The sequence below is a fragment of the Crotalus tigris genome, unplaced genomic scaffold, assembly GCF_016545835.1.
Source record: "Crotalus tigris isolate CLP2741 ecotype Arizona unplaced genomic scaffold, ASM1654583v1 scf7180000018163.1057043, whole genome shotgun sequence".
Taxonomy (NCBI): Eukaryota; Metazoa; Chordata; class Lepidosauria; order Squamata; family Viperidae; genus Crotalus; species Crotalus tigris.
Genome location: NW_024096856.1, coordinates 54,208 through 69,631, shown reverse-complemented (window position 1 = coordinate 69,631; position 15,424 = coordinate 54,208). Strand labels below are relative to the sequence as shown.

The window sequence follows — 15,424 nt, the reverse complement described above, 5'->3', positions numbered from 1 at the left end:
CATGCTTCTTTCAGACAAAGACATTCCAATCTGGCTTATGTCCAGGAAGTCTCCCCATGCCCTTTAGAAACTCCTCCCACTGACCCATCAACATACCCAGCATTTAACCCAATAACTGCCAGATATTCTAACATGCCGATACATGCTCACTAGTTAGGGTTACATAGAGCTATATGAGGTTACATAGAGCTAAACGGTTCAGAATACTCCCGCTTGGAAATTTATATTTCCACTACTAACTAACTGAAATAGCAAAAAACATAGCATTAAGGCACACAATACTCATTGTTAACTAACTTGTGACTAAATAAGTAAAAACTTGGTATCAAACATGCATAACTATTGGTAAATATAAAACATGCACAATTATGCAAAAAAAAAAAAAAAAAAACCAAGCAAGTGTTACATCAAACAATGCATAAGACAATACATAATTTGAGGTTTGATCTTCTGGTTCAGTCTTCATGAGCAACGGGACCAAATCGGTGATTGGCCTGGTACAAGTGTCTTTGAGTCATGACCTGATTCACGTGGCTTCACGATCTGGACCTCATCTGGGCAAACTAGTTCATCAAGTGGGTGGCCCGGTGTGTAAGTCCCATGGGCCAATAGTTCTGGTATGCATACTTGTCTCTCAGCAAGACAAGGTCTTCTTCCTGTAAAAGAAACTGGAATCAAATCTGGAACAGAAAACTGGAACCCAAACTTTTTCAGGAACAAGGGGAACTGGATACACAGGATACTCAGGAATCGAAGAACCTGGAAAAACATGAACAGCTGGATCTGGAAACACAGGAACAGCTGGGGCTGAAGAATCAGGAACAACAGCTGGAACTGAAGAATCAGGAATAGCTGGAACCAAAGAATCAGGAACAACAGCTGGAACTGAAGAATCAGGAACAACAGCTGCTGCAGAAGACTCAGGATACTCAAGAACCGAAGGGTCTGGAACCACTGATGGAGTATTGAAGATGGCTGCTCCTATTGTCATCATGGTAGTGAGGACTTCATGTATGGGTGTGGGTGTCTTTAATGACATAGAGTCCATGATTTCGTGGGGTGCACCAATAATGTACTCCCATGCTTTGCCTATGCATGCTTCACCCATGTGAGATGCATGGGGAAGGCAATTTTTGGCCTTCAGACATTTGTCAATCATCGGATCATGACAAATATCTTCAATAGTCAGTAAGTCCTTGCAGGCTCCTACAAGGCTAATTCTTGGAATGCTAAGACAAGTGATCAAGACGATGAAAACTATGCCTAATTTCAGGTGTCTCTTAGACAGGGTTTTGAAGCGGATTGGTTGATGTTTACTGGATGTCTGAGGTTGAAGGTTGGCATGTTGATCTGAAGCTGGAAGTGCATAATGTTTTGGTCTCTGTGGCATCTGTCTGTTTGGACAGGCCAAGAACTCAAGATTTTCTAGCCAGATCAATTCTATTAACTGCGTGGCAAGGTTGGGCCACTTCACTTGGTTAACAAAGTTCTTATTTGTTGGCACATGTTGCCATTGTTAAAGATGTTTCAATCCTTTTCACTCTGTTACCTACATAGACGTAGAAATGTCTGCTTTGTTTGCAGATGTAGCTTGACATCACCTTGCTGTCTGCGTAGAAGTTGGTAGACTGTAGTTCAAGGCACAACATCTTCGCTATCAAGTTGGTGAACTTTACAGCCAAAGCGGTACCACATAGCTCTAACCTTGGTACGGAGTAGCCTTCTTGCATTGTTAGTCTCGCTTTTCCAAAGAAGACACAGAGACTGCAGCACTCCCCGCTGTAGACTCTGATGTATCTTATGGTTGCAAATAAGACGACGTAAGTGTGGCTCTCCCCGCTGTGGAGACACATCTTAAGGCTGCATTTATCTTCATAGACAGATCTAAGGAAGCGTACAATTCTTTCTTCTGCACTATGGTGGGTGAGCTGGAGACATATGTGCGCTGCACTTGCATACTTTGGAGACATCTTGGGAGTATGCTCCATGACTCCCAGTCTTGGAGACGTTGTTTGTCTTGTTTGTCCTTTATGGACAAAGCTAAGTTCTTGTAATTCTTGCTTGTCTGGAACGCTGTTGCTTCCAAAACAGGTTTGGTTGTCACAAGCGTGCAGTGTTCTAGGTGTGGTTTTAGGTGAGGTGCTGTTCCATTGGGAATGGAGATTTTTGAGATGCTCACCTGGGTTGGGGTTTGCGATTGATCAACACAAACCATTCCTCCTTTGGCCCATCTGAGTTTCGTTTTAATGGCAGTTGAGGAGTTTGTTGGATCTCTGACTATTCCATGGTAAGCAAAGGGGCTGGGGGTGTCTACTCTCAATGGAACCAAATTTTCTGGTAGAGTGTAGCTAGCTCCCTGGTAGGTTGACATGGCTGGTGTTCGAGACTCACCTCTGTGGTCAGGTCTGGTGGTGATTCCTTGGGACGCTGCCTCCTGTTGGTGCAGCAGGGACTCTAGCATGGCTCGAGCTCTTTCAAACTCATCCCCGAACGATGGCTTGTTCTGCTGTAGGGCCATTGGCGCTGCAGGTGGACCCATCCGATTCCCATTAGTGGTATGGTTTGGTGGGTTCCATGGGGCAGCAACATTGGAAAGATCTTGTGGTGCTGCCCACTGTGTAGCCATTGCCGCTGCTGGTGGACTCATCCAGTTGCCCTCAAGGGTATGGTTCAGTGGGTTCAATGGGGCAGAGATGGTGGGAAGATCTCGTGACCTAGGTGTCGCGACATCAACTCTGTGGCTGACCGGCGCATCTGGTCATTGAGATTCTTCTGTTCATCTACTCAGTCTTGGGGGCACTCTCACCTGCTCACATTGAAACATGCTTTGGTTGTCCACATAGGCTTGCACACGGCTATGAGGGTTTTCCCTTCGTAGTTTATCCAGCCCGTGTGTAGATGTGGCATCTAGCTCCCTCTGGAGAGACGCTTGTATTGCGGCTGCCTCTTTTGCCTTCTGTTGGCGCAGGGACCTCTCAAAGTTGGCCTCAGCATTGATCATGTCTTCCCTTTGCTGATGCCATGCCTCTTCCACGCAACGGGCTGCCTCTTCCATGCAACGGGCTGCTGCAGTCTCCATCTTGACCAGTTCCTCCCTTTGCTGTTTTTCTACTGCTGCTGTTTCTGCAGCAGCTTCAGCCCTTGAGGTATTGACTCGTGCTTGTGCGAGTTGGGCGGCAATGCTCTCTGCCCTTGAGGCCCGAGATGCTTGGCTGTGACAAGAAGAAGCTTTCAAATGGTGGGAGGCACCTGTGACATGCGATTGTTGGGACACGCTGGAATGTGCCTTGGATACATGGCGAAAAGATGAGGCTTTTTCAAACATGTGAGATGGAGCCACATGCAACCATTGGGATGGTGTATGTGAATGACGGGAAACTTCAGACTTGGCCCTTTCGACTGGTCCATCACTTGGGTGAGGTTCGGGCTCTGGAAGACATTGTGGGCTCTCTAGAAGCTTCTTATGCTCCTTGTTGAGTAGCTTGAGGTTGTGCATCTTTCTATTAATAGTTGGGTCTCCTAATTGTTCCTGAATGTCTTTGAGGGACTCTTCGGAGTCCATCCATTGCCCAAGAGCATGTTCCTTATCTCCATCCACTGCGCCGCACGTTTGGGGGAGAGTTCCTCCTTAGGCCCTTGGTAGAGTTTGTGTATTCTCTCCCAGAATCTTCCATGGTGCTTGTGGTTTGAATCCCATCTTTCCATCAGGATTGAGTGCATGGATTCTGTAAGTTTTCTTTGTTGCCTCAGGTCAGAGTGACCCTGAAACTTCTTTGGCTTCACTGAGGCTTGAGTTTCAGCCTCTGTGTGCAGGTCAAGGTTGGCTGTTTGCAGCATTTCTCCTTGACCGGCTGATTGTGGTGTCTCAACTAGGCTGGTTGGTTGAGCCCCTTCTGCTAGACCAGTGGGACACTCTGCCATGGCTAGGGTAGGTTCAGTGTTCTTCCCAGCTATTTTGAAGCAAATTTGAAGAACTTCTCTCTTTGACCACTAGGGGTTGCTACTTGCAGATCACCTTCAGAGGTGCTGTCTGTGGGTGGAGGCATCGCTGGGTGCGTTCTCCTGCATTTGTGGATACTTCAGTGCTGTTCACCCCTTCGCCACTAGGGGTCACTTGCTGCGGGTTAGCTATCAGGCTGCTCTTCCTTCGAGGTTCATCCTTTGTCCACTAGAGGGCTGGCTCTGGGCATGATTAAAGGCTTCCATGTAGTTCCTCCTTTAACCACTAGGGGGCGTCTGAAGAAAGGCCAGCCAAATTCTTCCTATTACCACGTTACTGCTAGTGGCCACTGAGAGAATGTAGAGCTACAAAACTCCTACCTGGTCATTAAGTTGCAGGCTGGAACCCCTTGGTTATCAGCTTGTGATAATAACCAAGGACAATTGGCTCTGCTTTCTTCTGCTTAATTTCCCTCAAACTGGAACAACTTGGTCTACAGCTTGAGTGAGTGAATACTTTTGGTAAGTTCACTCTGTGCCCTCTAGGGGGCGTTGGTAGCTTGGGATAAATTTAAGTAGCTTCCATTCCAGAGAAAGCTAAAAGAACTGAGGCTCTTACAAGAGCAGGGAATTCTATGTTTTCCAGGAAAGAGTCACTGTGATAGTGGACTCAAACATAATTACACTATTTTCCATTACACTCAAGAATGAAGCAAAAATGGGAAAGCCAAAAAAGGAACTAAGAAGCATCCAAAAAACTGCCCCTTTCAAAAATTTCTGAATAAAAACAATTTACATTTCAAAGTTCTGCTGCCATGTTATTTGAAATATAATACTTTTCTTTATCATCTTGAATAATGTGGTGGAAAAAGAATTTGGACTAATAAAAGAGCTTCTGACTGCCCAGTGAAGTCTGTTTCAACCTGAATGAACTTAATTTAAACCCACCAAATTCCTCTCCTCCTTTGGAATCATGCCCACAATCAGATGGACTGCAATCACAGAGTGCATGAATCCATTGCAATTAGTAATTTACTTAAAATTATAACAGCTTATGCATGGTGCTGAATAATGGAGAGATACCAGATGGAGTTAGATTAAAATCTGCCAGATACTTCTACAGAAGCTGGAAAAGTAGTCCTCTCCCATCATGCTTTACAAACTTTCAATAACTTCATGTAATACTTTTACCTGGTCAGTTGTCACTAGTAATAATTTTAATGCAGGTAAGCCTTGCTTGTCCCAGTGACTAAATTCACAGTATGCTCCCAAACCTGTCATTAATTGTACAGCTTATGATATTAGGCGGCATGTCCTACTTATATATGTCACAACAGATACAGGTATTGTGCATTTGTATGTGATATAATTTCCTTGTGAACCATCTTCATTTACATAATAAAATTCTAGATAGCTAAATTGAAAATAATTACTTTCGAAGAAATTTTTTTAAGATTATGAATATTAGAATATTAGCAATAATACACTCAAAGGGGATGTTTCTTAGTATACAGTATTACTTTTATTTATATTAAGATTTTATGACATGATGTACATGAGAAGGATTCTAATTCTCCTCAACTGTTATCTGTAGCTGAAAGACTCTTCTATTTTATAAACTGCTTTTGAAATCAAAGAAAGACACACCTTTAAGATCGCTGATTTGTGTTGTAATAATTAAGGTAATACATTTCTATAAAAGCTAGCAGTAACAGCTAGCAGTAACAAATATCAGGAATAACATAACACCCTTCTTCCAATAGATAGAAAAGGAAGTGAGTGATCTTCAGAGGTATAAATACATTTTAGGTCCTTAACAATTGTACATTTGTACTTTCTATCTGCTCATCTGCTAATGCTAAAGCTACAATAATAAAAAAATATACAATGCAGATATAAGCACTCCCTAAATGACCATCCCAAAGACTTGAGCTTAGATACTTGAAGTCAGTGTACAATAGAGAACAAAATCCACCTGGCTAAGGTAAGTTAGCATTATTTTAAAAAATAAAATAGGAATTAAACTCATAAAATTATTTTATTGCAATCCAAATAAATACCAACAGTCATGCAATTTAAATGTCCCAATAAATTCCTCTTTGGCTCAAGTGGGGATGAAATGTGTCTTTAACCAATAACGAATACACTTACTTTTCACAAAAATGTGAAAAAGCTCTGCTTTCCATTATTCCACCAACAAGCACAATGCATATGCATGCATTTAGTGATCTACAAAATGCTCCCAGAGAGACCAAAATCAGTTTTTTTTCATGATCAGCAGGATTCCAAAGGTATTCCAAGAAATTGTAGAGAAAATCATACCTATAGACTTGTCTTCATGATCAACCGGATTCTGCTTTTTCTCATACTGAAATCTGGTAACTTAGTGAGACTGGGAACTGGGCTTGGAGGAAATGTAGATTAGGAACTTGATCTGAATTCCTCTTTCACAACATTCTGTTCAAACTATGTAGTAGAACAATTATAGAACTATTTAAATAATAGTTCTAACTAGTATCAGAATGAAAACAAAATTATGCAATTCCAGTGAGATTAATGTTGCTCCTTCAGGAAAAAGATTTTCAACTCTACAAACTTAAGAATCTGCTTACTTCTTTTCAAAAGTCAGTTCTTCTAAAGCTGTGAATCCCTGAAAAGGACCAGCAGAATTGTATGCTCATATATGCTCATATAATGTATGCTCATATAATGTGTAAATCAGGCTCACATAACTACATCCATGTTAATGTACAGATAAAACATCAGATCGTAGAAATCCTGAAATATATTATATTGAGTCATACTGGATCGTTCTAATGAGAAGATTTCAGACAACAGGATTTCCTGGCAATGATGGGAATTCAACTTGGGACCTTTTGTCCCTAGTAAACTTAAGATCCAGTTTTATGCAGTAGCTGAAGTGCTGAGGACGCGGCAGGAAGAGATTTATATTTTCTCAAAGATTACTACAAGCAACAAGAATCGATCTATTGGTTGAAAGAGAAAAAAGACGTTTACTGCAGAGGAAGGGACGTACATTTTTCCAAAGATTACTACAAGCATTAAGAATGGATTTACTGGTTGAAAGGGAAGCGCTTTTATGGAAGCCAGTGTGGCATAGAAAGAAACCCAGAATTAGACTGAAAAAGAAATTTAAAAATGTTTAATGGAGTAAAAGGCAATGATGATTTTATGGATTGTTTTAAGGATAATGATCTAGAGCCAGAACTAAGAAAAATGCAATTATATACATGCGTGTTTAAATTAGTAAGTGTTTAAATTGATTAGGTGATTTTTGTGAATAATATGATCTGATAAGGTATGATAATTAATTGGATGAAATTTGAAGTTTGTGTAATGAATTGAAAGGAATTAAGGTTTAACATTATTATTATTTTTTCTTTTTTCTTTTCTGTTAATTAAGTCAGTTATAACTATATACATATGTGTTTAAATTAGGTAGATGCTTTTTTGTTGTATGGAATGGTTTGGATAAAATAACCTTGGCTCTATGGATTGTATTATATATTACAGTAAAAAAGGAAGCGATCACAAGGAAATAAAACACCAAGGTTTTAATAAATAAAATCAAGCTTTCGATGGCTAGCATCTGCCATCATCATCAGGATACAAGCTAGCTAGTGAGGAAACCTGCTTATAAGGATATCCTGTATCCTGACGATGATGGCAGATGCTAGCCATTGAAAGCTTGATTTTATTTATTAAAACCTTGGTGTTTTATTTCCTGGTGATCGCTTCCTTTTTTACTGTAATGTATGTACCCAGGAATCGCTATTCCTCAATTTTTAATGTAATTTTATATATGTATGTATGTATGTATGTATGTATGTTTGTATGTTCTGGAGTTGAAAAAAAATGTTCAGTCATGAGAAAGTAATTTTGAAGTGCTTAAATTGATTAGGTGATTTTTGCCTATAATAATATGATCTGATAAGGTATGATAACTAATTGGATATCTGAAATTTGAGTAATGAATTGAAAGGAACTAAGGTTTAAAATTTTTTTTAATTAAGTTATCACTGGAAGAAGAAATGAATGAGATTGGTAATAAGAAGAGGGCTGAGCGAGATTAAAAACTTTAATATACATGGTAGAGATACTTGAAGTGATAATTTCTTGATGTAAAACAATATTTGATTATGGTAATTTTAAATTGAAAAAGCTTTAAAACAGGTGGAGTAGTAACAGAAATTTAAGCTAGAAATGGAATATATTAAATCTATCATGTTATTTGTGAGAAATAGAGAGATGATAGTGAATGTATTAAGTTGAGCTGTTTATGTATGTTTTTTATCTTGAATTGTTTGTTTACCCAAACACCACAGTGTGTCTAAAGTACTCTTTGTTAAAATTAAAAAAAACCCAATAAAATATATTTTTTTTAAAAAAAGATTGCTGCATAACAACTCCCAGCTTAGCCAATGCTGGAATTTAGTTCAGTGACATTATACACTCGAGCCAAAATGCATTATTCCCTTCATCTCATTTTGATGAATACCTGGGGGGGGGGGGAATATCTTACGCTGGATCAAATTATTTGTCTAGCCCTAATTTTCTACTTGACTGCATCACCTGAATATTCCCCATCACCTGCTCTGTTTTAGCTGAGTAGGTCACAGACTGAATCAGGATTTGAAATATATGAAGATATATTCAGTAGGTAGTCTCTGGACTCATCCCAGACATTCAACATTATGTTTCAAAGCAGATAGATGTAACACATTTGCATAAGAGAAATTCTATTGAGCTAAAAATATAATTCTTTCATGTTTTTTTATACTTTATAAGCAGTAAAAAAAAAACCTCTTCAAGGCTACACAGTCTTTACAATGGAAATTTATTTTAAATTGGACCACAAGCATTTTACACTTTCCTACAACTTGATACTATTGGCAAAACAAACCACCAGATAAATCCAGAGCAGTTTTGAATGTACTTTCTCCATTCACCTATTTTGTATCTGATCCAGGGATTTTACAGCATGGACCTGAATCATTTTTATGCAAGGGGAAATCTTTGTGTGATGATGCTCCATTTGCATAATTAGTACGTTTTATCATTTTATTATTCAAAAGATACTTACTTTGTAATACGATCAATGTTAGCAATTTGCCTCTGGTTTCTGATGATTTCTATAGCTGACCAAAGGTGTTGGACAGCCTTTGTATCTGCTTGTCGCCGTTCTATTAAACGTGCCATGTCTGCTTCACTTGCTGAACTGCAAGAGAAACAGCAATTGGAAATAAGATTGTCTTACTTAGTAACACTAAAAGTCACTGTTTTAATTTTTTTCGTAAAGATGCATCAGACAATGTATGTTTAGTTTTATAACCCAATATGGAGCCAGTCAACTTCTGATTAATGAAGTTATTTATCATGCAGAAATTTGAAAAAGTATTAAGGAATCCCCCTTAGAAAAAAATTAAATCACAATAAAGCTGGTGCCATTTAGCAAAATAGATGGGTCTTATGGAGACTAGCTCGTATAAATATGTAAAATAATTTTGTATGCAAAAATCAATCTAACTTTAAACTGCAATTTCTTTACAACTCAACTGGCTGCTAAAGAACAAAACAAAATTGCTTCTTGGACAACATGTAGCCAGTGTCAGTTTTTAGTCTTCTTTTCCATATAAATATTCTGTTTTCTTCCTTCCTCTTTCAATATATGAAACTCAACACAGAAATTTTGGAATTTCTGGAATACAGAAAGGGAACATAGACAAAAAAACTTCCATGTCTATTACATTATCTAGCCTAAAAAATAGGGTTCTGTAATACTGACAACCAGAAGATGTTTCTAGAAAACACTTTTAAAGTGTTAAAAGGACCAAAATCTTCCTTGGAAGACCTAAACCACAAATACAATAACTCCATCTACTTTACAGCCACTAATATGGTATCTACAATAGCTCTCCAAATCATAGTCCAATCTATCTAGGAGAAGGTCAGATTCCACCATGCAATTATCTATCTTTATTTAGACCAGGGGTCTTCAAATTTGGCCCTTTTATGACTTGTGGACTTCAACTCCCAGAATTACTCAGCCAGCATAGGAATTGAAGACCACAAGTCATAAAAGGGCCAAGTTTGAAGACCTTTGATTTAGACCAGTGGTTCTCAACCTTTTTAATGCCGTGACCCCCAACCGGTCGTAAGTTGAGGACTACTCAGCCGGTCATAAGTTGAGGACTACTCAACTGGTGCAGCACCGTTTGCAGAATGGGATTTTTGGCGGGCTCAGCAGAGCAGAGACAGCCTGGACAATTCCTACTGGCTTTTGAAAGCCAATAGAATTAGACTCTATTCAAGAGAGTCTATTCTATTGGCTTTCAAAAGCCAATAGAATAAAAGGGAGTAGCACGGCTAAGGAAAAGGGGGAAAAAAATGGCGGACTGCGTTGTTTGGCGACCCCCGTGAAATGGTCGTTCGACCCCAAATGGGGTCCCGACCCACAGGTTGAGAACCACTGATTTAGACCATCCTGTGAACCCCCTGAAGCAAGATGGCCTCCCTGAATTATTTAAGATGATTCTCATTAGCATTTCAAGCACTTGAAGGTTCTGAAGTCATATCAAACTTTCCTGTTCTCTTGTGGAAGAAAAGATATGCAATACACCAACTTCTTTATCACTTGTTACTATTTCTGTTAAAAAAAATAACAGTTCAATATCTTATCCAATATCTCTAATAAGACAGTTCTCCATTCATGAAGACAAGCTGTGGCCAATTGTTTTTTCTTTTCTAATTATGTTCAAATACTAACATGGATATCTCTCTCCCAGCAATTTATAACAGACCTGAGATTTGCTGCAAAGCATGCAGGAGTTTCTCCCTTGTTTCCAGAAATGCATATCGTTCTTTCAATGCATTAAAAGTCTGCATTTCAATCATGGTTTCCTGAAGCATTGAACAATGGAAAATGGGTTTGCATTGAGGGCAGAGGAGATAAGCACAACTAAATGTTTTCAGATTCATTAATTTGTAAGACTTCTTAGCAACCATCTGAACTTCTCTCTAACCCAGTGGTTCTCAACCTTCCTAATGCCGCGACTCTTTAATACAGTTCCTCATGTTGTGGTGACCCCCAACCCCCCATCCAGCTGGCCGGGGGGTATCGAAAACTTGACCAAAAAAAGAGGAAAAAATGGGAAAGTATAGGTAGTCCTCGACTTATAACAATTTGCTTAGTGACTGTTTGAAGTTACAATAGCACTGAAAAAGTGAAATATGATCATTTTTCACACTTATGATTGTTGCAGCATCCCCAGGGTCATGTGATTTACATTCGGATACTTGACAATTGATTCATACCTATGATGTTCACGGTGTCCCAGGGTCATGTGATCAATGGCCAGGGGATGTGGCCAGCTGATCACTCAGGTTACAGAGTGCCTGTAGGGGGGAATCTGTGGGTCTTTGGAATGGGACTGGGGTGGGTGCCTGCCTTCCTTCCCTCCCTTCTCTCCCTTTGTCCCTTCCTTCCTTCTTTTCTTCCTTTCCTTCACCTCCCTCTTAGTCTCTTCCTCCTTCCCTCCCTCTCCCATTGTCCCTTCCTTTCTTCTTTTCTTCCTTTCCTTCACCTCCCTTAGTCTCTTCCTCCTTCCCTCCCTCTCTCCCACTGTCCCTTCCTTCCTTCCTTCCTTCTTTCCTTCCTTTCCTTCACCTCCCTTAGTCTCTTCCTCCTTCCCTTCCTTTCCCATTGTCCCTTCCTTCTTTCCTTCCTTTCCTTCCCCTCCCTCTTAGTCCCATCCTTCCTTCCTTCCTTCCTTCCTTCCTTCCTTCCTTCCTTCCTTCCTTCCTTCCTTCCTTCCTTCCCTCTTTGTCCCTTCTTTCCCTCCCGTCCATGGTTACTTCCTTCCTTTCCTCTCTCATTGTTCCTTACTTCCCTCCCTCTTCGTCCCTTCCTTCCTCTCCCCCTCCGTGCCCAGAAAGGAACAAGGGGAGGGGGACAGGCTGCCAGAGGCAGAGGAGAGCTCCGCCCAGCTCACTTGCTCAGCTTCGCCAGAAAACAAGCTGCTTGCTAAGTTAGCAGAAGCCCCAGGATCAGCGCCGGGCTACAGCTGATTTGCGCTTCTGCTAAATTAACAAGCAGCATGTTTTCTAGCAAAGCTCAAGCAAGTTTGCTAGGCAGGAGCCAAGGAAACCTGCTACAGTTGACCTGCTTCTTGGCTGGTCTGCAAAAGCACAGATTAGCTGTAGAGGTTCGCCCCAATTCTGGACAAAAGGGAAGGAAGGAAGGACGGAAGGGACAAGGGGAAAGAGGGAGGGGAGGAGGGACAAAGAGGGAGGTGAAGGAAAGGAAGGAAGGAAGGAAGGAAGGGGCAAGGGGAGAGGGGGGGAAGGAGGGACAAAGAGGGAGGTGAAGGAAAGGAAGGAAGGAAGGAAGGAAGGAAGGAAGGAAGGGACAATGGGAGAGGGAGGAAAGGAGAAAGAGACCAAGAGGGAGGGAAGGAAAGGAAGTTCCAGCCAGCAGAGGCTTGGCAGCCCAGCTGCCAAGAAACAAAAGAACACAAAGCCAAGGAGAAGAAGGTGGCAGTTTCCTCCCAAAGGGGGCTCCTTTTCTCCACCCCTTCCCTGGGTTTGTGGGAAATTTCTTATCACCAACACTGGCAGGTGCTCCTTCGAGCCCGCCGTGAGCTTTCTCACCCCCTTTGCTTCTCCCCCCCACTTCCGTGAGGATTGTGGCGCCCTTGGGAAGCCGATCGTGCTTTGAAGCTTAGGAGAGGATGAGGAGTCAATTCTTCCTTCCCTTACTCTCTCCCTGTCAAGTCCCGGCAGGCTACACATGAACGGGCAGAGGAGAAGTCAAGGACGGGCAAGGTGGCAAAGGAGACCGGTGGTTGTCGCCATACCTCCCAGCTGACAAGCGCAAGTTCGGGGGTCACCAGCTGACGGGCACAGGAGTTGGGTGCTGCGGTGGCCTCCCCTTCGCTGACCTGCATGCATGAGAAGAAGTGAAACCGGTTGCTGCACAATGAGTCCCTGGGGAGGGCTGGGCCTTGCTCTGTGCCTGTGCTCTTCATGCACCCCCTGCAGGGCACATTTGGTAGAGTTTGTGCAGACTGCCGCCGAGCAGCATATTTTCCACAAACAAGTGAGGTGGATCAGAGGGGGGGAGGGAGACAAAGCGGTTGACAAGCCTTGCCTAAGACTATCGGAAATATGTGTTTTCCAATGGTCTTAGGCGATCCCTGTGAAACGCTTGTGCAACCCCCAAAAGGGTCGCGACCCACAGGTTGAGAACCACTGCTTTAACCTCTAAATATCCTCAGCCTCAACGAGGAGAAAAGGCTGAAATTCAATAACTCCAATCTCATTCATGAAAAGATACATCATACTTCCTCGTAAGCTCTGAATGCAGGAAGTATGGTATTTAGACTCTCTTCAGTTGAATATTATTAACATAACCTATTGTGTCATTAATACTCTGAAATACTTGGTTGGAAAGGTCTTTCCACATTAAGACCATATTCAGAATAATAAGGATCATAAAAACAGAAATTCTATTTTAAATGTGTTTTACAATATCTAAGCATCCATTAAAAAAGCAAAAAAGGGGTGAGATAAAGCTCTTATCATTTATAATAAGGTTTTTACAGATTTCATCCCCCAGCAATCTTTTGCCCATCTAAACAGTTATGACCAATAAGTTGCAACAAGAAAGCACTTTGTGTTGCTACATAATTATTCCAAAACAGCAGATAGAATATACAGATAAGCCTTTTATTGCCTACAATCATTGCAGGCTAGAAAAGTCAATTTTTAAAGAAGCTAGTGATGCATTCTGAAGCAAGCATGGAGTGGCAGAACCTGGGGGGTGGAGTCAAAAGAGGAATCTGCCTGGAATCTCTACGCAGCCTCAAACAGTCTTAAGTTCAAACTCTCTTGAACCTGAGAGCTAGTGCAGCTTACGCAACAGAAATGTTACGTGAGCTTACAATCCATGTGAAGTATATTAGCAATAGGACTTAGATTTATACCGCTTCACGGCGGTATAGTCTTCTCTAAGCAGTTTACAGTATCAGCATATTGTTCCCAACAATCTGAGTCCTCATTTACTGACCTCAGAAGGATGGAAGGCTGAATCAGCCTTGAGCCAGTCAGAATCGAACTTCAGGCAGTGAGCAGTGAGTTAGCCTGCAGTACTGCATTCTAACTATTGTGCCATCACGGCTCCTATTGCAATATTGCAGTAATCCAAATGGAAAGTGACCAAGGTTTGACTGACCATGAATAAGGCTTTCTGGCCCAGGAAGAGGCTCAACTGCTGCACAAGACAAATCTTGCAAAAGCTCTCCTAGCCATGACTGCTCCTTAAGCAAAAGCTGTGACTTTAAGAGAATCCCAAAATTGCACACCAACTCATCCTATGGAAATGCCACCCTATCCAGAGTCAGAGATGAAATACCTCCTATACCTGGAAAGCCAAAACCAGAGGCACTCCATTTTACTAAGATTGACCCATCTAGATCCTTACAGCTTTTAGAACAGCAGTCCCCAACCTTTTGGGAATCAGGGACCAGTTCCGTGGAGAGAGGTTTTTCCGCAGACCAGAGGGGGTGTGGTTTCGTGTGTTGCCCGCATCCCGCTTTGCTTGTTTGGGCTTTGCTTGTTTGCACGGCCCAGTTTCTGGCATGCTATGGACTGGTGCCGGTCCATGGACCAGGGATTAAGAACCCCTGCTTTAGACACTCGGCCAGCACCACCACAGAATCACCTGACTAGCTAGGGGGAGGCATTAGGAATTGGTTCAAAAGTAATGTTAACAATACTTAGTCAATGTTCTCACTATTAGGAATTTGATGGTTGAACATGTGGAACCAGGAGATAATTTCAATTCTGTAATTCTTGACGAATATACTTGTATACTGAACTATTGTGCCAAAGGGCAACTGACATATGGTAATGGATATTTTTCAACACTCTCCTAATGGAATCGATGAAAACTGGAATGATCCCCCAAAATACACACATGACATGTGGGATGACCCATCTTTATTCCATTAGTAAAGAAGATAAAGCAAACATGATGTGTGCAGCTAGATTAAAGTTTGTGTTAGAATACTATCTTCCTTCCAAAACCTCTAAAACACTGTCAGTTTAAGTCAATATATCTGATGGAGAATAAAACATCTGCAAGAAAACAACCAAGCTCAGAGAGCACCAAGGATTCCACAGTTCAACCATGAGCTACAAATTTTCTCCTCCATTGGAACAGAAGTTTATTGGAAAGTTAATGCTGTTTTGCGTTCATTCCCTGTATAAATTTGTATCACTGAAATGCCACTGGTCTGGTCTTCATGGAACTAATTTTAAGAAAACTGATCTCTATTAAGTCCTCATGCTCCTGAATCTTTTCCAGGCTTAGATACACACCATTATGTCATACTACTTCAGGAAAGAATTCCATTTAAATTAAAAATTGACAGGGATTTTTATGCATACTCTATGCTTGATACAA

The 15,424-nt window shown here is 41.2% G+C and overlaps 1 protein-coding gene across 2 annotated transcripts in view; it reads right to left on the bottom strand.

The window, feature by feature from the left end:
• The window catches only part of LOC120310304 (zinc finger MYND domain-containing protein 11-like), a 103,314-nt gene that overhangs the window by 76,692 nt on the left and 11,198 nt on the right, over positions 1-15,424 (bottom strand). For both annotated transcript variants that reach the window (XM_039348583.1, XM_039348586.1), the window contains exon 2: positions 9,044-9,178. In XM_039348583.1, coding sequence (XP_039204517.1) covers positions 9,044-9,178 — 135 coding nt within the window. The remainder of the gene's footprint in view (positions 1-9,043; positions 9,179-15,424) is intronic.